The sequence below is a fragment of the Cydia strobilella genome, chromosome 15 (genome assembly GCF_947568885.1).
Source record: "Cydia strobilella chromosome 15, ilCydStro3.1, whole genome shotgun sequence".
In the NCBI taxonomy this organism is placed as follows: Eukaryota; Metazoa; Arthropoda; class Insecta; order Lepidoptera; family Tortricidae; genus Cydia; species Cydia strobilella.
The window spans coordinates 11143760-11166519 of record NC_086055.1 but is presented as its reverse complement, the minus strand read 5'-3'; the positions used below and the strand labels follow the sequence as shown (position 1 = coordinate 11166519).

The 22760-nt window shown below is 36.9% G+C and overlaps 1 protein-coding gene across 8 annotated transcripts in view; it reads left to right on the top strand.

The window, feature by feature from the left end:
- Positions 1–22760, top strand: part of LOC134747566 (protein sprint) — a 323735-nt gene that overhangs the window by 276529 nt on the left and 24446 nt on the right. For all 8 annotated transcript variants that reach the window (XM_063682142.1, XM_063682139.1, XM_063682141.1 and 5 more), the window contains one exon: positions 15987–16311. In XM_063682142.1, coding sequence (XP_063538212.1) covers positions 15987–16311 — 325 coding nt within the window. The remainder of the gene's footprint in view (positions 1–15986; positions 16312–22760) is intronic.

Here is a 22760-nt window from a genome sequence, read left to right as displayed (position 1 = left end):
CCAAAAAAAATGACATGTCAAATAGAGGTTACCTACTGAGGTTTAGTTACCACTGGTTAAAACCAAACATGTCCCACAAAAATATGAAATAAAATAAAATAAACTTGCTATTTGTGGTCTCAATGCAATAAAAATAAATAATACACCTGCCTCTAATAGGGCATAAATAGAAGGCTATATCCATAACTATTAAAATCTGTTGTATCCAGTGAAGTGAAGGGAGCATTCCTTCAGAGACATTTCGGGCGTGCAATGGCGCAAGACGGTTTATGTTCTGTGAAGGCGCGTTTTGTAACAATGGGGATGCAATCTTTGTCTACGACATCTGGATGTTATTATTGAGGGAAAATTCTTTGACAATGAGGATATGAGGTTTACGAGAGATTACATATTTCAGAATAAAGTCATATTGATATTTGAGTTATTTTATTTATTACTGATTTAAACACCAGAAAGAGTTTTAATTCCTAGTGAAGATCGCTACCTTCGTTATCTATATTAACTCCTTTATATCTTACGCTGTCTTCATTTTTTTTAGAATGAAGCATTTCATTCACAAACTCCTAATAATTTATCAATGGGTATTTTTTGCATAGAAATTTACTGGTAGGTAATCGTAAAATAACACTGGCGTGTTTGTTATAAATGAATGAACCCACGCGATTTCTTCATTCCAATTCACACACACTGGCAGTTCACATTGCCAAGAAACGTAGAAAATTATGTATTTTAGAAGTGGTTGCTTAGAAGTGTAGCGCCACGTTATTGGAAATCCCCTGGGTTGTTAGAAGTTAGAAGCAATGAGATGATTATTTAGCAACAAGCCCTTTATTTTAACAAAATTGTAGCAGAAAAAATCTGTCTTCAACGTATTTTTGTCAATTCCTGAAAGTTAATTCTCATACTCGTACTCCTAATGGTTACGAAAACTCCAACGCAACGATACTTAAATTTATGTAACTTTTTCCAGTTTTCAATTTGGAACCTTCTTTAATTTCAATATGCAGTTCAAAATTCGATGTGAATTTGTCCTTGTAAAAACACATCGGGACATAGGAGACTAAACACGCGGTTTGCGACGTCCGTCCGAGCATCGCATTTAATCCACTAAACCAACATGTCACAAGACGTGACGCAAGACGTTAATCAATGGACTAATCCGTGTTATCGCTGACCCACTTATGACAATGGACGTTTGACGAATCAACCGCTCGATAGGATTTGGGCGACCACGTTGATGGTTTTGCTTGGTAAATATTGTTTTTACTTACGTATTGAGTATGTTGTATTATAGCAAGCAAGCTCTGCTTGCATTATTTATTAACTTTACCTGTTACCTAATAGGTAAAATTAAAAAACCAATTTGAATATTTTATCAAAAATTGCATATGATTTATATATTTTATAACAGTTTAGATACACAAACCAATGAAATAATTATCAATTTTATACTTAGTTTCGGTGAACTGCAGGAAAGAAGTCGACTGAAAAACATTTTGAATTCATGGCAATAAATAAAATAATAACATGGCCTTATTCCCACGATCTTTTTTACACTACAAAATGTATTATAGCTTTTATGCAATAATTTCTTACGTTCTTTTTCTCTCAATAAACTATTGTGCGTAAAAAAACAGCAGTATCTTTTTTTAATTAAACCACAAAAGATTTAATATCCTCAGTGGCAGAAAGCCTCAAAGAAACTTGAAACAAGTCACTATCTACGCTGTACGCTACAAAGGAATACCCTCGAGCGTACGCCGCTTGCCGCTCCGCGAGCCGTATTATATCAATGCCATTGTTGTATAATTAATATAATTGGCATAATCACGTAGTTCGCGAAACTATTCACTGCAGAGTTCAACAACCTCAACCTTGATAATTAGACTATAAATCACGTAATAATAATATGTTTAGTGCAAGAATATTCTTGATTTATGAGAGCATTTTACTGCTTCTCTGATGTAGGCAATTAAGAGTTAAGACAGTGATTTACAAGCAGGAAGTAGAACTTTGATCTCTGAATTCTAAACTGACACCGATCCCGTAACCATCTTGATAGTCAAGTCTGTCTTAAATGTCCCTTTGATTGTATGCGAGTTTCCAATCATGGCTGCCGGCTGCCGGGGTCTATTTGAGAGGTTATGCAATCCTAGATAGTGTAGTGCCCTTCGTTTATTTGATAACCAATATCCTGTCTTTAACCAAGCTTAACTTTTAGTACCTTACCTAGATTTATGCCATCATTATAAATGACCTGTACTTGAGAAACGTAAAGGTTCTATCTTAGCTTTAATATCTCTTTCGCCAGAAGCAATCGACTTCGTAAACGGAAGCAAACTTAAATCTGTTTCTGTACACACAAACTGACGAGCTGTCATAGCACAGTAACGATCAAACGGGAAATAGTTGCACCCGTATTACCACATGTCGCGCAAATGGAGTTGGCAATTTAATTTTAGCCGCGCTGGGTGTGACATACATTCAAATTCCAAATTTAGACTAAATTGTCCGTTGAATTCAGTTAAAACAATTTGTTAACATTCATATTCCCTGTTGGTTTAAATTTTAAAATATTCGAATTCCATCACGGACTGGCCATTTATAAAACCTAATCTTGTAAAACGATAAAACACAACATGCGGCGCAAATTCTAATGAGTTTGTACATTATTAAGGTTTAGAATAAAAATCAGCTTTCCAGTTTTAATAAAGGATAATGGAACAGCGCCATATTGTGGGATGCAAAATGGATGCAGCGTTCGGAGCGCGCGCACTGAGTGCTTCTATCTTGGTGCTCCGTTTTATAGGAAGATTTTAATATGCCCCCGCGAGTGTTAGTGCTTCAAGTGCTTTCGCTTTTCATATTTATGTACTTCTGCATTTTTTCGCATTGTGGTGTTAAAACATTTTCAAACTTCACGACGTACATAATTGCTACAATAGTAGTCGACGTACATATTTATTTGTTTTGTATTTATTTGCAAATTGCACTTTGACTGTGCTTGGTTACCCAAACTAAATGATCAGTCTACACTAACAAAATATGTTTTTCTTTTAAAAATCAAGCAAGAAAACGTTAAAAAGTATCGATATAAAGTAAAGTTTAACCCTTAACGTCTGCGTTTCCCATTTAAGAAGCATTGGAGTGTAAGGCATTCAATCCCAGAGTCGCCGAGCGACTAATGCATCTCCTCTTTGAGAGCTCAGTTCGACGGGGCCCGCATTTCGTTCGCTATTATTTCAAATACTCCATGGAACTTTTTAAGCGAGACTTTTGAAATGAATCGTGGTGTAATATTATGTAGTGCAATAAATATTATAAAATGTGTAGGTCTACAGTATGTAGTTACATAGTTGTGGAGGAATGTTCCAGAAGACGCTTTTCAGGAGACTTGAAAGATTTACACGCGCTTAAGGCCTCCAACGCGAGCGCTCTTTGATAATTCTCCTTGTTATGGAGCGAAATATGTCGAGCAATCATCGACTTTATAAACGTGAGTGACCCGGTTTAATATATTTAATACGCTTAAGGCCTGTTAAAGTACACATTAATTTTAGTTTTTAGTGGGAGTTCATACATTTGCTACTTGCGTTTAAGTAAATGTAATATGAACCCGCACTAAGGTAGTGGCAGGGATTGCCTATCAATGGATAATATGGACATTAAATATTAAGTTATCTTAGATACATACATTTTTTTAGTTTGTCATTTTTAATAAACACATACGATAATATATACTACTTAATAGGTTTTCATATCTTACTCTATTGCGATTAATCGCAATCGAGGAATAATGAATTCAGTAAAAGTCAACATTTACCCGGTAAACGTAGGGCTTAGTAAATTAAACTCAACACAGCAATTAGAGTTTAAACAACATTTGATACATAAACATTTCATATCTCGATTGGCTTGCTTTTTCGGTTTTGGCAAGCATCGAGCGCGAGCCAGCCAACAGTCATGGATACAGCAGTTTAGCCAGTTTAGTTACAACGCAAATCACATGCAACTAATCCAATTACCACTAGGACAACTATGCGACTGTTACTTAAGTTTGATTCACATACTTATTACTTTAATTCAGAAGAGGTTTACCAGTGATTATTAACTCTTTGGATTGCTTTTGATAAATTAGTTATGTATGTGTTTCTGAAAGTATAGTCTTATTTTTTCACTCATAATATAGAAAATATTGTGTCACCCTTTTTATATCTCGTAAGCTGCCTGCAATATGGCCACATCACAAAATTTATGATTATTGGAGATTAAATCTTAAATAAAAATAATAGTTAAGTTTCCTTTAAAAATATTGGTGCCCATACGAACTGGCGTCCGAAAACAATTTTATTGCTTCCGGATTTTGTCTCCAAATTATATCAAAACAAATTATTTAATTACTATGGAAACAAAATATGATACCACATAATAGAATATGATAAGGGTTCAATATGTCCGTTCCCAACAGCGTCCTTCTAAAGACACATGGCGATATAAGGCTGGCATCAGTCAACTCCACCTGAAATGAGCTGGCTTCAATCACTCCTGTCAACTGTTAATAGCTCGTTGCAACCGCTAAGCCGTCTTTTGTTTGCCCCTGCCATATAACAGAATCGGGGTACAGTGAGCAGCGAAAGTCCAATAGCGGTAAAAATTAAGACGGAAAATTATTTTGTAAATACAAGTTATTTCTTTACTTGTACTAATCCACGGGTCTGTTCCATTTTATAGATTTTCGTTGCTGTGGAATGTTACGAGACAGTTCTCCAGGATTATACAAAAGCACTTGTTATCCAATTAAAATCGCTTCCTCCTTTACTTGTTGCGGCTACATTCGTTAAAATGTTTATTTATTTCAATGTCACACCAAGTAAAAATGCAATTTCGAAAGTAACAGATTCGACATGTCCGATCGTCCTCCTTCACTTTGTTAATTCTTCATGCATTAAACTAGGTACATTCTTTCTTACATACAGAATGATATTGTTATGTCTGATCATATTCTAAGGGGTGAATATGTGGCTATGGCCTCATACTGAACAACTTTTACTAAGTATGGAGCCAACCCCGTAATCGCGAAAAAAATTCTGCTGTTCCATAGAAAACATTGACATATGACTCGCCGAAATGTGTGAGACAGTCAATATTTTTCTTTGCGTTTTCGGGGTTGGCTGCATAGTAAAAGTTGTTCAGTATGAGACCATATTAACCACGTATTCACCCCTCAGAATATGGTCAGATATAACAAAATCACCGTGTATATGTACCTAACTACCTACCTATGTTTATTGACTGTCTAATACAAGTCTAGCTTTCTGCTACGCCACAAGTTTGTCCTGTCGTGTCGCCCGGTGTACAGCACGGGGCTGCGGCGTCATTCCAAACGCTCAAAATATAAAAATCTCAAAGGCGCTATAAGTGCGCTCCTCGATCACACAGATTATAGATCTCGAGGCTTACACTGGTGGCCCTAAACTTGTGTCACCCGCGCTCGTCAAGCAATGGAACTAACACGGGCTGATTGCAGTAATTTGTCTGCGGGCCGCAGAGGCGGGCTAAGCTGCAGAAGCCGTGGTTTACTGTTGAGAATCATTTACGGACGCTAACCATGTTTATCCTCCACTCCAAATTGCTTATAGGAAGTACAGGGCTTAGGCAAATTTTATACTTAGTACTTACATTTTTAAAGCGATATTCGAGCGACTTAATATTCTGTTTAAAGCAATTTGTTTAAAATGACATTTTGGAAGGAATTTATTATACCTAATTTATTGTATCGTATACCAACAACGGAATCACTTGTCATCTTGAAATTTACATACACTATAAATCTGTATTGACAACGACATTAAGGTGTTGCGTATGTAAAAAACTGAGCTACGAATCTACTAAAGCTACAGAATGCCATAAAGTTAACTTTATCCATGTCCTCACTTTCTCACCAAGTGCAATAACAATAATCGAATCCCTCAACAAGTCGCGTGGGCAGCGGGAAGGCAAGTTTCCCTCGCTAATGTCATACTGGAAATGTACACTTTCTACGGGAAGTGCGGGTTGTGATATCCGTCGGTGCTTATTACGCGCTTAATACCTTGCGACGAGCGAAAGTTGAATTTTATTACACCTATAGCAATTACTTTGTAAATCTATGCTGTCAACTTATTATTTGACAACGCTATATAAGTTACGACAACTTATTTAAAACATCATTATAGGGTCCGGCCACATCTACCATTGCGCAGCGTTTATTCAGCAAAATACAACACATTAACGCAAAGTTTAAGTTGTGTCAAATCCAGGTATGGTCCCTTCAAAATGTAGGTTAGACAGAAAATATAAAAGTCCGCTTTTATGAGTTACGTATAAGTTTGTTCTTTTCACTGGGCTCTTGGAAAGTAAAGAATAAATTGTCTGTCCATTATGCGGCATTAACATTACAAAGAGGCCGTAGAGCTTCAGGTCTGGAATGAAATTTTAAAGTACTCAAGTTAGTAAGGAAGATATCCATTAAGCAAGTTCTAGAAAAATAAGTATATTAAGCTGTAAATTAAATAAAGGCAAGACAATACAGGTATGTCTCTAGACTATATTACTTTGTGTGTATCAACAGCTACCCGTTGTAATAAAATTAAAATTTCACCCTCAAACAACTCATAATCTCGCCACGACGTGCAAGAAACACACAGAAATTGATTTTTCTCCTGTGATAAACCGAATAATTATGCAAAAGTGAGACGTCAACAGATATACTTAATCCGGCAGATTAGGAGGGGCGATCAAAGGAAGGCAAACGGGAAGATCCCTTCTTGGTTAATATATAATGAAAACTTCATTTTAAAGCTCGTGTTTACATTAATTTACTGAATATAAATGTTTCTTGGAATCGCGTTTCATTTACTTTTGAAGACGAGAATCTTCTTTTGCCTTTGGTTTAAGCGAATTTCTTTCGTTAAACTAGATAAATCTTTATAGTTACTACAAACTTTTATTTAGTAATTGCTTCTGCGAAATAAGTAGTCTCGACAAAATCAATTCAAAGGTAATTTAATAATGCAAACAGTTTACCTATACACTTCGCGAATAAAGAAAGCCTTTTTTGAGCAGAAATCATGCGCATATTACACCCTAATTCAAAAGTCATTAAAATCGTCATAATAGAAAAATATAACCCGCCTGTAAACAACCAATTAAGGCAGCTCTTTCTATAACTCCGTAGTCCGTACTACATTCTGAACCGTTTCCAAACGGGTTCACATTTTTTCTCATCTGATATATCATCCGTTGCCAAGGTAAATATGATGCCAGCATGCCCATTAGACATTGAGCGGGAAACCCAATTATCCTCATTATGTCTCGGTATACTTCAGTTTTCTCATAATATAATAACAGTTCTTTGTATTGTGCTTTCGTAAACATGTTCGCGGCTCGGTTTTTAGTAACCGTATTATGTTGGACTCTCTAATTAAGTGTTGTAATACTCATTTCCAATGGCATAGAATTAAATTGAGTTTTGTTTCTCATATTTAAGGTAATGGACAAAAATTGCACACTAGGTTTATAGGTTAGCTAAGGTATTTATAATGATTGATGTTGAATCGACAAGTTTCATTGATAAGCGCAGAGACAATGAAAAAAACTATTGAATGATAATGAATAATATACATTAGTTTTAGTGTGATTGTTAAAAACCGCCATATATTAAAAGTTAAGTTATACATAAACTACATTCGCAAAAATTTGGCAAGTCTTATTGTCTATGTCAAGTTCTATTCAAACTCAAGGAAAATTATATTAATATTTTCAAGTCTAAAGTCATTTTTAGGGTTCCGAAGGGTAAAAACGGGACCCTATTACTAAGACTCCACTGTCCGTCTGTCTGTCTGTCACCAGGCTGTATCTCATGAACTGACAGTTGACATTTTCACAGATGATGTGTTTCTGTTGCCGCTATAACAACAAATACTAAAAAGTACGGAACCCTCGGTGGGCGAGTTTGAGGTTTTTAGGATTTAGGCTGTGAAACGCTTGCGATTTCGAATAAACATGATCCCGTAGGTGTTATGAGAGTTCAGCACAAGGATTAGTTGAAAGGCGATGTGGGCGATGCGATATCATGCCTTATCGCATTGTTCAAGTCATTGTGTGCTTTACGTGGCCTTTGATATACTCTTACTATCGACGAATAAAACAAGGAGACTGACAATGTCATTATACAATGGCGTTCCTCCAATATACATCTCCGTCTATTAAACGGAAGTTGAGTTATTTTGACTATAGGTCTAAGCGCCGAACTAAATCGATAATACTGATACTGGATTCCAAATAACTAATTTTTCGTGAACCCAACCTGAACCCGAAACTAGAAGTCTAAGCTCAAAATAAAATGGATGGCACTGAGACCTGCTGCGTTAGTGACGCTGACGCCATCTAGTAATATGCCTGAATATTGGATGGACATGATTTAATGATTTTGCATGGACGTCAGTCTTTATGCTTTATTCGTCCATGTTTTATTAAAAATATTTGTGTTTAATTCAGCTTGATACCCATGTATTCTTAAGAACAAGTTTTAAACTATCACGGATGATAAACCGCTTGTTTTACGACTTTGAAGAAACTAAGACGACGGTTTCTTGCCCGGCGAGTTGCGACAATCGAGGACACTTTTATACCCATATAGTGAGTTTAATTGCATTTTTGATGGGTAATAATATAAGTAGTGAGTACCTACTACAATCTACCTTTTTATTGTTAATGTCAATTAAAAATGACAAAGAAAATAATAATTTAAAAATATAATGTTCACTAAGTAAACACTGCAATAGGAAATACAATACATATACTAATGAAGTAATGAATTTTCCTAAACAATTAAGTGTTAGTAAAACAGCAATGCTTGTTCCATGACATGTCCCGCGCACGCTTCTCAAATGTCCGGACCACTATCGTTCCTATGGGAGAAACAGCAATCCTAGTATATCATGCTTACTTACTACTAGGATAAGATATCTTAAGACAACATTTACATAAATTACGAAGATGCACGTACGATGCGATCATTTTCTACATTATTATTTAGAAAATGTGACCTGAAGTCTTTCCAACATGTAAATCTAGTTAAAGCGATGACTGGAAACCTGAAAGCCGGCTGGGTATGAAGAGCTAGGTTCAGTTCAGATATAATCGCCTTAGCGAGGCGTCGACTGCTACAGGATTAAAAAGCCATATACAAAGCTGTTACAGGATTTTAAAGCTTTTTGCACGGTTCGTATTTTTTACCTAATTACAATGGAATTAGGTGCAAAATTGATAAAACTTGACGCTGCTTGTACAATCTGATTAATGCTTAAATAATCCGCGATGTTAAAATAATTTCTGAGATAGTAAGGTTTGGCAAGCTATTCTCATCAGAGTTACTAAATCTAAGAGTTGAGGTGTAAAAGAAATACTTAGTTAGGTAATGCAAGATTTTACGAAGTAGAAATCCAATGCTTTTATTTGGAAGAAAACACAAAATAAAACACGAAACCATTGTTATCCGTCACAAGTTTAAAGTATCGTGTAAGCAGTTTTATCTGTTTATCTTATTAAATAAGTAATTCACCGTAGGTAAGATGATATTTATGTGCAATGCGGATATTAAAAGTACAAAAAAATCTTAAAAAAAATTCCATTATATAAAAGATAAGGAAGTTCGTTCCTAAATGTCGATTTCAGACAACTTAGAACATCCCATGGGATCAGATTGCGCACCGCATCGATAATTACTTAGTTACTGCCTTCATTACCATTTGTAATTGACGAGCAGAAATCGTGATTAGAAACTATCAATCGCACACCCCTATCGGAAACAGACGTGATCTGAATTCTCGAAATTGTACTCTACCTTTTTGTACATAAGGTTGAGGTTTAAGTAAATATACAATGCAGTGCCAGGGTCTGTCTATATGCTTCAGTGCAAGTGCAAAGTGATCAGGAGTGCCGCCCGTTATCGGTTCATGGTACAAGTGCCTTTCAATGGCACTTGAGAGTAACGTTAACGCTTAAAGTTTACGGCGCGGTTCTATCAAACAATTATCGCCTTTATTTTAAAGGGAGATAGTTGAAAAATGTCAAGAAGATTAGTTTTAGTGACGTGAAATGCATTTTTACAGGTCGATGGGCAAAGGGGAGTGATGTGATTACATTTATTTTTTCAACATGTGCCCTGTTCAATGAAAAAAAAATCAATATCTAATAGAGATTAAATAGCTATCTACTTTTAAACCTGTATTTAAAAACAAGAAAGCAAATCAAATACACATTATGTTGTTCGGTGTGATCAAAAGCTATTAAGCTTAAAAGTTGGACAAATTTCATTAAAACATCAAAATTTCTTGATTGTTGTCATATTTAATAAAAAGTTCAATAAGGCTTGTATTTATTGTGGGTACTAGACGACGATCGATATAATACATAGGTAAATAAGGTAGGTATAGATGAATACATATATATAAAAAACATCCATAACCAGGCGTGACTCACTCCGCGATTTCGTCGCGCCGCTACAACGCTACAAGTATATGCGGCCGCCCCCAATTCTGGGGTCTACGCGCACCGCTACGGAAACGGACGCCTCCTGTTCGCGCTTGCGCCACCAAGCGGTCATATCTGTCGTAATAGACGCGTTTTGTTAGAGAGTGAATCTTCTGTACCTAGTACTATTATTAATTCTGTGCCATAACTCAGGAACGAATATTTGTGATAAACACACAAATAAATACCCTTATCCGGATTCTTGTCACTATCAGGGTTACTACCGATTACGCTAGGAGGAGTAGGAGGCCGTTATATAAACCACCATAAAACATTGTAGAATTGCTCCCTGGAAAGCTTGTTGCAAAACGTGGATGCTCCCCATTTGTAACCAGAGACTCGTAAGTCTCGTAACTTGTGTGGTTTCGCGTCGACCATTTCCGATGCATTCACTACTTGGAGGGATCCTATGACAGATGCATTGAAAACAGTTCCTTATATATGTAGGTACGTACCTATAAATATTATGGTACTATAAATGTCGGGAAGTGCGGGATTGCAAGCTGAGTCTGATAAACCGACAAGTTACACGAGCAATCCTGTTCCGATTAATAGAAGAGATTAATTATTAAATGAAAGGTAATTTATCGTAATACTTTTAGCCAAAGGCGTAAGGAGTCGAACAATATAAACGATAAGGTCGGTTTTAGTTCAGTAACAACAAAATCAAGTTTCGATATTATTGAGAGAGAGAGAGAGAGAGAGAGATTCCAATATGACAAATATCAAAACTTCTGATGCCAAAATCATGTAATTTAACTGGAGTATTCGCTTTGCTATTTTTGTCCGCCAAACTTGTTTAAAAATTTGATAGCCTGTGTCTTAGTATGAGTCGCGATATTTGGCGATCTATTATACGAATAGAGTACGATATTTCTACGTATTTGAGAAAACCTTATTTACAATTTCCACTAAATATATTCTAGTCCTATACGAATTACAGGCGCTTTGCCACACGACATTTTATGCAGACTACAAAAGTGCTACAATAAATATGAAATGAATAAAACTCGAATCGATTCATGTTGATACGTTCTGGAAATACGCTCTTTGTAGCGTTCGTTTGAATTTTTATCATCTCGTATCGATAAAATATCTTCGGAAATATTGTGTCAGCTTAAAGTTAGCGCGATTGTGACAAGCTTTCAGTCAGATTCGCTTTTGTATATCTAAATTAATTATAAAAGCAAAATGGTAGCGTTGTTGGGTTTGTAAAATATTAGACAATAATGGGATTTTTTCTCACAATTGTATGAGTGTCCTTTACATTTTCATTGTAGGCAGAAAAGTTTCTTTCAAAATGTATCAAATTAACCTAAATCCCTTTTATAGCGTACTCAGGATTCTTTTGTGTAACGAAATAACTGCGAAGCCCTCGGGGCGGTGACTAAATGAAGAAAAACAAAAGCCGACCATTAGGGTTGGCACCGGCCTATGACAAACAATGCCACACAAACATGGCGGCCTAGGGTTGTCCGCGAAAGTGTAATCCTAATTAAGTGACTCGAAGAAATAACAAGCAAATAATACGGAGGAAAACGAAGTTTATTTTGAAAGCTAGTTGCGACACTTTACTACACAAATATAATTCATCGTGTTCATAAATTAGGGGTTAAGGTTGTCTTGATAGATTAAGTATGAAAAATCGTGTTTGTTTAGGTATCTAATATAGTAACTATTTGATATATGTACTTATATCTAATTAAAAAATGTTTGTTACAATTTCAATCTTAAGCTCTATGGCCTTTTCGAAATCCGATAATTTCTCCTTCTGAATGAAATAGACAAAGTCTTGTAATTTTCAAAAAATACAAAAGTAACCCTACCTGAAGCGAAGGAAATACCTTTTTTCCTGTAGCGGGCACAGAATGTGCAATTAATCTCCTGATTCCGGGCCTTGTGAGTAAATAATCAGTTGTTTTAGTGTAGTGTGGTGTAGGCGAGGCTTGATTGTAACTACACTGCGATTATTATGTTTGTACTTCATAGCCTTTTAACATTATGTGACAATAAACTTGATAACGCATATAATTGTGTCACATTTTTTCTCTAACATCTTAGCGTAAGTACTGAGACACAATATTCAGGACTGCATTTAGTCAACACATTAATTCAATTCTTGACGTAGGTACATTCAGTCATCATCAAATAAATATTGATAGTCAAAGCACAGGGCGGAGACGCTATACATCAAAAGTCACTTGCGTTTCTATGTGTGAACGGCACGTCTGTACACGAACCATGCGTCATTGTGTGAGTAAGTTGCTTAAAAACAGCAGGGACCGGACAACCCTTTCCGCGATAAAACCCTTTCAATGGGCGTCCCTTAAACACGGCTAACACATTTGAAAGACTTTCCCTTTTGAACTGCAAGCCCATTCATACCCCTACCTTTGACTAACCCTTACCGAAAAGCTAACCAAAAATAAGGCTAGCCCTTAATAAGGGTTACCCTTATCTTTAAGAGCTTTTTATAAAGGTTTCCCTTTGCGTGAAAGAGACAGGATTAGTATATATCTACGCTAGTGTATGAAAAGGAAAGAAAATACGTGCCTAGTCAAAGAACACCGCCGTCGCCGCCGACGATCGCTCGGATTCGAAGTAATGTGTGCTTTATGAACAAGGTAGACGACTTAAATTAGCACGCTAAAAGGGAAGCCCTTTGTAAGGCTAACCCTTATAAGCAATAAGCAAGGTATTGGTGAGCGGATGATAAGGGTTTTGTAAGGGTATTTGGGCTACCGATTACTCAAATGTGTTAGCTTTATATAAGGGTTTTTAAAAGCAAAATGAAAGGGTTTCGTCTGGCAAAGGGTATGGTGAGTTAAGCCTTACGCAATACCCTTATAAAACCCGGATAAGGGATAGCGGGCCGGCCGGTCCCTGAAAAACAGTACTGAGCGGTCGGCAAAAGGTCAATCTGCTGTCGCGGGGCAAGGTAATTCGAATCGGGGCGGGGCGGTGCGTGGCTGAGCTACTTTGGCCATCAAGCTACTTTTAAAATTGGACTGAAAGAGTAACCGTGACGTGGCTGTGTAACAGTTTTTATTATTTTGCTACCATTACATTTCACATGAACACTGTTTTTATTCTCATCAATTCGAAGCGTTCGATACTCATCCATATTAAAAATTCTGCCAACCCGACACCAAATTATTCATTAAAGCTCCACCTGTTACTGTGTTGGCTTCGAATATGATGTTTTAATTAATTACGTGGCTCGTCATCCCGTCCTGGCTGTGTAATTTCCATAGCGACGCGAGCGCACGCGAGTAATCTCGGGAAAACCAATGTAAAGGTCCCATGATACAATTCTATATTCAAAAGGCCTCTGAGGCTGGATTCTCTGAACTTTTCTCTCGCCCATTCTCATTGAGCGATTATAATGACGCCCCTGCCCTGTAATGACCACGGCGTCATATGACCGAACGTGACGCGATGATTTGTCGCCGCTTTTGGGACACATGATACGATTAGATTAATGGGATCCGTTCCGTAGACAGATATTAAATTATATACCTACGAGTCTATTGCTCCTATAAAACACTATTTCTGTTCGCTTGGCTGTTGTCAGATTTGAGCATCTTAGTTTACATCCCTTGAGGAAAACAATGCCACATTCACTCCGGCTTACTGAGGGATATGTTTGACGTAGAGCCATTGATATACGGTGATTTGAAAGTTTTCTCTTAGTTTTTCCGTGTTATAGGTATGTTGCATGTGTACAGGTTTCTAAAGGGTCAGCAACGCGCATCTTATATCTCTGGTGTTGCAGGCGTCCATAGGCTACGGTGACTGCTTACCATCAGGCGGGCCGTATGCTTGTTTGCCACCGACGTGGTATAAAATAAAATAAAATTAGTTCATTTAATCTGAAAAAATGGGCAGTAGTTATCTAAGCACTTGCTCTAACTACGAGTAATTCTTTATTACACGCTTCAATAAAAATAGAGGCAGAATAAATCCTCTTATCACTCAAAAGTTATCACAGACATATTTTTGGGCAGCGGTTATTTTTTCTCATAAATAATAAAATTCAACTAATTTCAACAAGAAATAGTTTATTTAACACGATGCCAATCTGTTATACTCGTAGTCAAAACGTTAGTGTAGTTATCGTGCGCCGGCCGAGGTGCCGCTGACAAATTGAGTGTCAACTCCGCGTCATTGCGACAACGTTATTACAGCGATTTTTCATCGGAACCGTTATTCTCCGCAACGATCGAACCCGAGCTTCGCTAATCACAACCCTCTAAAAACGACTTTAACACGGTTGAAAAGGGTATAAAGTCAAATATAGTAAAGTCATATTAAAAGGCAAAACTGTTGTGGCCACTAGTACGAATTTGTAAACGAAATCCATCAAACGATCGTAAATCTACTGACAGAATACGACAGCCTACAGTTTTCATTTACTAACAAGACCGAAACATTTATGTATGCGGAAAATCTGTTTCCATTCGAATACAAAAAGTATCAGATAGAAATAGGCCCAAAAGCACCTGCAAAAAATAACGCAGTGAACTGGCAACATTCCGCAAATTACCGGCATACACAGACACATCGCGTAGCTTCCGATTACTATTAAATTTGTCCTTTAATACAATTTTAACTTTATGGCCACTGGTTACGGTTCAGTTTATTAATGTTTAATTGTATTAAGTAGGAGTTTTCTAAAGTGATTTTTCACCGAGTAAACTCAGTCGGTGTTGCCATCAGCCGTGCAGAGGTTTTTACGGCGTTGGCTGTGGCCCGGGAATAAATCTTAGTTAATGTGCCTTTGGTCTGGTCAGCGCCCCATGTGTCTAGTGTCTACGCAAACCTTCCCTGTAGGCTGTAGCTGTGGTCGGATATAAATTTTTTATGATGTCGGCTTGCATACGGTATAAAGAATATGTATTGCTTTACATGAATCTAACGGCTTAATTGTTAATTCATATACAGCATTAGGAACCAAACTATAGTCATACTGTGTTAATGTAGACGACTACAGGCTCCAATTGAATTGGTTACATTTACTTGCGATATAGAGTGTCCTGTATATGTGCCTGACCGCACTACCGCAGTAAGATGAGGTGGAGTGGAATACTGAAGTTTCCCAAATTTGAGCGCGACAGGTGGTAAACTTTGCCGTCTCTCGGGCTATTAGACACACGTACAGTTTGCCATTTAATTAAAATGTTGTTTGGCATGGCTCCTACTCAAGGTCATAATTATGTTAGTCTGAGTCATAACGCTACGATACCCAGCGGTATATAAGTAAGGTGTGGCACAAATTTGGTTACAAAAAAGTGAACCAGTTCTTTTTTCTGCATAATTGGTAGGTATATATGTCCATTGGTACCGCCGTCCGTATCAGGTTTTAAGTCTTCGCAAGATGTCATTCAAGAGTTTTTTTTTTATTGTTCCAGAAATGCGACGTTCCTCGAACCTCACCTGCAAGGCGTGAGGCGGCGGGACAGTAGGAGCTCAGACTCCGAGCACGATGAGCGCTCCACCGCAGACGACGAGTGCTCCCTCATCCGGAGCTCGCCCCGCACGCGGCTGCCCCCTCCCCCGCCCCCGCCGCCCGATGACGAGCCTCCCCCACTGAAGCCCAGGGAATTCTTCGAGAGACTCCAAAGCCAAGCGATGCGGGAGGCGCAAGAGCGCAAAAGGAGGGATCTATCGCTGAAAGAGAGCCTAGTGTTTCGGCCGGTCGACGCTGATGATAGTCTTGGGGACAGTTTAAGTCAGGTTAGTTTTGAGATATTGGCGCAAAAATTTGGAAACTGATTGCCTATTGACCTTAGTCCCACTTGATGAAAAGTGACGATAGGGCCAAAAATAAAGCTCACTGTTAGTAAATGGTGGTGTGGCATGTGATCTCAGAATATCACTGAATAAATAAACTACGTATTAATTGTCATTACTATTCGTATAGTCCTGGTTGGATTTTGAGGGTAGTTCTAGAAATCAACAATCTAACGCCTCGGCTACGAAAGGCACGCTTCGAACGAGTCCGCTCGGCACGTGCGTTCCGTGGCCCTCGAGTAACTACTAACTAGGATAAAGGAATCCAGACGGACCAATTTACCTATTGGTATGTTCTTACAAATTTCTTTTCTGCGGTTAAAATAAACTGCTAGTCAGGAGTATAAAATCCTCTCTTAAATAGTTTAAAATCGTGCAAGTTCGGAGCGTGCGTTCCGGGGCCCTCGGGTAACTGCTAACTAGGATTAAGGAAACCTGACGAAACAATGTACCTGTTGGTATGTTCTTACAAATTTCTTTTCTGCGGTTAAAATCAACTGCTAGTGAGGAGTATTAAATCCTCTCTTAAATAGTTTAAAAGTTGTAAATCGCAGACTTAGAACTTTATTCTCTGATCTAGACTAATGAACCGCATCGTTCTCCGGTCTTGTTCAGGTTTTAGTTTCGCAAACTTTTTTACGAGTTCTTTTCGTTGTACCGTTGCGCTATTTGCATGCCGAATTAGTTGGATTACATTACCGATGCCGAATACAGGGATCGAACTCTTACTCGCTTTACAACACAACCATATGTGAAAGTGTGACACACTGATATTTATGATGAATTTGTTGTTGAATCTTCGTTTCTGAATACGATCCCAGGATCCGCGAAGAATATTGTATCGGACTGAAATTAGATTTGGTCGTTTATTTGTAGAACGATGAAAAGGGTGTTTTTGAATACGACTCAGATCGGAAAGCTCCTTCTGTGTTGCTTCCATTAAGCTGAATAGGTTGGGAATAATGTTATATACGCGTTACATCTTCCAATACGTTTCTTGAAATCACATTTGCGGCACAATCATGCTATTTCCGCTAAAAACCAGTGCTTTTATTTTGTTGAGTCATCTTTAAATGTGCAGAGGAACTTTCAACGTTATATTCATATTTACGTGCTGTAGCTGTAACAACAAGCCGAAGGCAATTTAAAAAGTTTAAACTTGTGTTGGAGTCTTGGCGTACACATTTTGTTTTCGGTAGCTATAAAAGTTTTTAAATAACTCCGGACAATGATTGAAATTACTCAGAACGTCGAACAGCAACATAATGAAATGCTTTAGCGTCGTGTAAAGTTGCGTTTCACGTTTTGCTTTAAAATTGCATTGTTTTGCTGCAATATTTGCGTATAAACACGGCTGCACTCTGTTCAGTCTGTGACAGGAGTATCCTTGAGCCGCAACTTCTCAGTCAATTGCGAGTGTTGCTTTGTATACTTGAAACCCTTCCGAACTCTTCACGCCCTCGAGAACTTGGGAGTAAATGGAGTGAGCGGCGACAATTGTTTACGATACCGCCTTTAAGTAGGTATTTGGAATATAGAGAAAGTTTTGAGTTGTTATGTTAGTTTATCGGTTGAACTTCGAGGAAATAATCCTCTTACAAATTAAAACTTAACCTATTACTCATAGGTTAATTTAATCACCAGAGCTCTTGTTTTTTATATAACGTTTATCTTATCGTTTAATATTTTAGAATACAGAGTTAATTATGTACTGATACGTAATTTTCACATACAGATATACCTTTCTAACATCGCTAATACTCTGTAGATGCTAATCTTATTTCACGAACTCGACGTTAAGCGTAACCTACGGTAATAAATTGCTCAAGCATCTCTTTAACTTATAGCTGCTTTGATGGATTCCTCTCAGGCACGGTTACACGATGAATGGTCTTGTCTAACTATAAATAAATCAAGATTATAAAATTAAGATAATTGTAGCTGTGCTACTAGTCCTACTACTAGAGTATAATTTAATCTTTTAGACTGAACAAAAACTTCATTTACAAGCATAAACCACGGTTTTGCCAACATTATTGATCACTAAATTCATAGCTGCCATTTTGGCGACCGCGCTGCGGTCCGAAAAGTTAGGGATGTTCTAAAAGCATAATATTCATTACACTACACTTAGCAGCCCGTGGGGCCGACAATTAACCCTCAAATTAGGATGCTTGGGTCCAAGTTAACTGCGTCCTGACCGTAAATGACATGTGCGAACGACTAAGGTTTTTACGGACACCCTTTAGTAGTAATAATGGGGTTGTTGTCTTTTGTGCGAGTGAAAAGTCACCAGAATGTATGCTAAACAGGCAATTTTCTTCTTTATAGATCCCTATCCGGTCCTTTACTTGAAACGTTCCTTTAATAAACTTATATAAATTTTACTAGGAAATTAATATTTTAATTCATACCTAACACGAAATAATACCGTAGGTAGACTTAATTATTTTTATGACTTCATTACAGCTTTCAGGGAGTTTATGCGAGCATTATTATGTTTCGAGACGGCATAATTAAGCATGACTACTGCATCAGCTATGAACCTGCATAAATGTTATTCACGTTACTGTCCGAACCCACCATAAATGGATACCCATCGGCTTGCCTATTTTAAGGCAATTTGATTATTATTCTGCATGCTTCTGAAGAAACATGAAACCTAGTTAACACAAATTTTTCTTTGGATGAATCATCTCACTCGAGAGTACAAAGCCTTATATATGTATATATATTAATTAGTACATATTTATTCCAAAAGAAAACGCTTTAATGATAATTCCACGACCCTCATTTATCATTATTTTATTATACAAATTCACTAATAATTATTCGTACCCAGGAAAAGAATTTCTCATTTTGAAAATTAATTTTCAATTGCCAGTTAATCGGAAAAGCGCTGAATTTAATGGTTTAAGTTTGCTGGTAAATGAGCATTGGAACGTGAACGAGTTTATGAATTTGCAATTACTGCATATTCATTGAGTTATTTTAAAAGTACCATTAAAGAAAACAAAAATGAACTGTAAATTACTCCGTATTATTAAAAAGTTTCATTTATTTTATTAGTGATATTTTTACTCACCAGAGGACTGGCATTAACCTACTAAAGTACCTACCTACTAAGTTAAAATTCTTATCATATCCAAGACAATTTATACTAGGCAGGTACTTTTAGTGCTTTGTGTGCACGTATTATTATTTGCTCACATTTTTTTACATTCAGCAAACCTGTACCCATACTATATAGCCTCTAACGCCTGTCTGCATTTTATGCTCCGATTAAATTTCACAAAGGGTGACATTTCGATCGCATAAATTTGACGCACAATTCAATGCTCGAAACGTGAAATCTGAAATTACTGCAGAGTGGATGCACCCATTGTTTCGTAATCGATTGCCTTTCAGTACAGTTGGGTGCAAATTAAACCAGGGCCAGTGTCCTTTTTTAATCGGAAGCGATTATGCCCCCGGTGAGCGTGTAGGGAGCATAAGTGCTGGCGACAGCCGGATAAATTAACTTTTATAGGATTTAGAATTAAAAGTTGGCCGATTTGTTGCAACGCCTTATTAGCTCAAAGATGTAATAAATTATTCGTTTAGCCTCAGTCTCTATATCAAAATAGTAATACTGATATTCGGCCCGATTAGAACTTTAAGATACGTCAAATATTAGGTCTAGAAACGATATGGATTAGATGTGTCAGTGTCAAAAGTGACGTTTTTGTTTGAAGGAACCATCACTCTTGACACTGACATATGTAATCCATATCGTTTCTAGACCTAATATTTGACGTATCTTAAAGTTCGAATCGGGCCGATTGTTGGGTACTTTAGTCCTGTTATTCCCACACTTTTTAGTCACAAGCGTGTTACCTATATACATAATGTAAGACATTTTTTGAACATAAAATTTAAAGTTTTTTTGAGTAATGAAACAAACCTCCATATGTGATGTACCTATACCTATGAAGGTTCGTCATATTCACGAAACGTTTTGACATTAAGAAAAGAAGCCTGGTACGGAATAATAATTAATATTTTTTGATAAGCAAATGCACGCAACATTACCGGCTATATAACGAATAAGGCTAAGTTGGAACCCCACGATCACGACCAGCAGCCGGTCTCACCCCAGCCCAGTTTCCGGCTCTCATTATTATAATGCACCACCAAGCATGCACCGGGTGCCTTTTCCAAAACGAATACAATATGGGGGAATACATTCATAATTATGTTTTCCAGGTCTCTTACTTAACCATGACATTTTAATATAGGCATTGATTGTACATTTCAACATATAAAATTGATAATTAGTAAATAGTTTGGATAATGTCATTGGGTAGAGTTAAGATACTTCACGAAAGGTTAATAAGTAAAGATTTAAATTTTAGAAATACAAGCGTTGATATCAAAGCTCGGAAAAAATAAATACATAATATGATCGCTGGGATTAAGACTATGTGACATAATCGAGTAAGAAAGCACAATATGTTAAGCAGAGCAAATTATAATACTACAAAAATTTATGAATATCTAACAGTGAAATGTGATCTGCTGCAGCGTGCAAACCGTTTTTCATGTAAACAGCGAACGTTCGAAACTAAATAGTTATCTGTGCAATTAGGTGCACTACCTACAGAATTCTAAATTATTCCTTTTTTGGCAAATTAGGAAATAGGACATCATAAACAATTCACAAGTTATATATAAATAGTTTAGCAGTAGGAAGCTAAGTGTCAATTGGATAATTCGCAGCCCGGTCGAGCCGGCCGACTTATTGATTTTTAACCCTGCGTGAGTCATGCACCCCTCGCATCCCAGGACCACAAACACTGTTTGCTCTCTTTGATTGAACTTGAAGAAAACTAAAGGGTCGCCGAGTAAGTTTGTTTGCCAAGTAATAACGGTTTTATTCGGTGCCCGTTTCAACTTGCTGTATATTTTGAGTTAAGTTTTTTTTACTGTTGCTCGGACGCTCGTTAAAAGTTCCAAGTTGCGGAAAGTTCTTTAGGAATATTGAATAAGGTTTTTGAACTTGCAGTTTTGAACACGGTTTCGAAAGTTTCAAAATTTGTTTACGTTTCGTTTTGTACATTTTAAATTTACTTTCAAATTCAATTTTCCGAAAACTTCACTGTGACTCTAAAAAAATGGTACGTACGAGTAGGTAGTAAATTTTGGTTCTTTTGATTTCTTTCGACATAAATCAAAATCAAAAATATTCATCAACATTCATCAATATTATATTTTTAGTATGTGTATGTATGTGTCTATTATATTTAAAGTGTGTAATGTGTATGTATATTTGTTTTTATGTAATATACCTATGTAGTTTATAAGTATATTAGTCTGCTTTTCATTTAATTCATTGATCTTTTTCGTTACACCAATTGTGTCTCTGTTCGGTCCTATCAAGTCCTATGGTTGACTGGTAGAGAATGCCATTTGGCATTAAGTCCACCATTTGTACATTGTTGTATCCATCACTGACATAAATATGTTGATACTTTTAGGGCGGTTTGGTTACGATAAGCGATTACATCCTATTATTTTATTTTACAACCCATTAACAACCGATAAGGTAAACGTAACTTTTTAACGCCAAAATAACTTAATTTACAATGGTGAAGGGTAGAATAAGTTTTCTGCCAACAAACTGCTATGCAGTTTGGCAGATAAGTAGCAACAATTATTGTACCTCTTTTTTTAATAATACATAAATTGAAAAAAAAAAACGAACTGCTTAAGTCAGCGGACGGTTTAGTCATAGAATAAGTAATAGTATGTTTAGTGCCACACGCCTTTACTCCCCATTTATTTTAGGAATTTCCTACTCTACGCTTCACTTCGGCCGTTGCAGTCTCATAGACTGAGATATAACCCAATAACCTCCCCATCGTCGAAGGCACAGGTGGCGCAGCCACCGGCTAAAACATCTCACCCATTCCGCAACTGGGAGCACGTGCTCGCACTTGGCACTTAGTTGGCAACTCGCGTAAACGGGCCCTGCGACACTAAACGTCAACTGCTGTATACTTTTATGAGTCTCGGCCAAGACGCAGATGTCTCTTAAGAGATTACGGAGGGTTTTGAGATTATGCACCTCGTTGATGAACATTTGTTCGGGTTTGAATTTTTTATACGTTTTGTTTTAGAGTTTGTTGGCGTTTACATAGGTTTGAAAAATAGCTTGAATTTTTTATTTATTTATTTGGGTTATAAATATTTAATTAGATACGATTACATTTTAGATTTTCTTATTCCCAATGTTGATTCAAGCTGAAAGTATGTCATGGGCGATCTAAACATATTCTAAGCTGCTTTTATATTGTATTACATATGTTTATATAGGTATTTGGAAAATGTGTTTCAGACTGATGAGCCTGTCA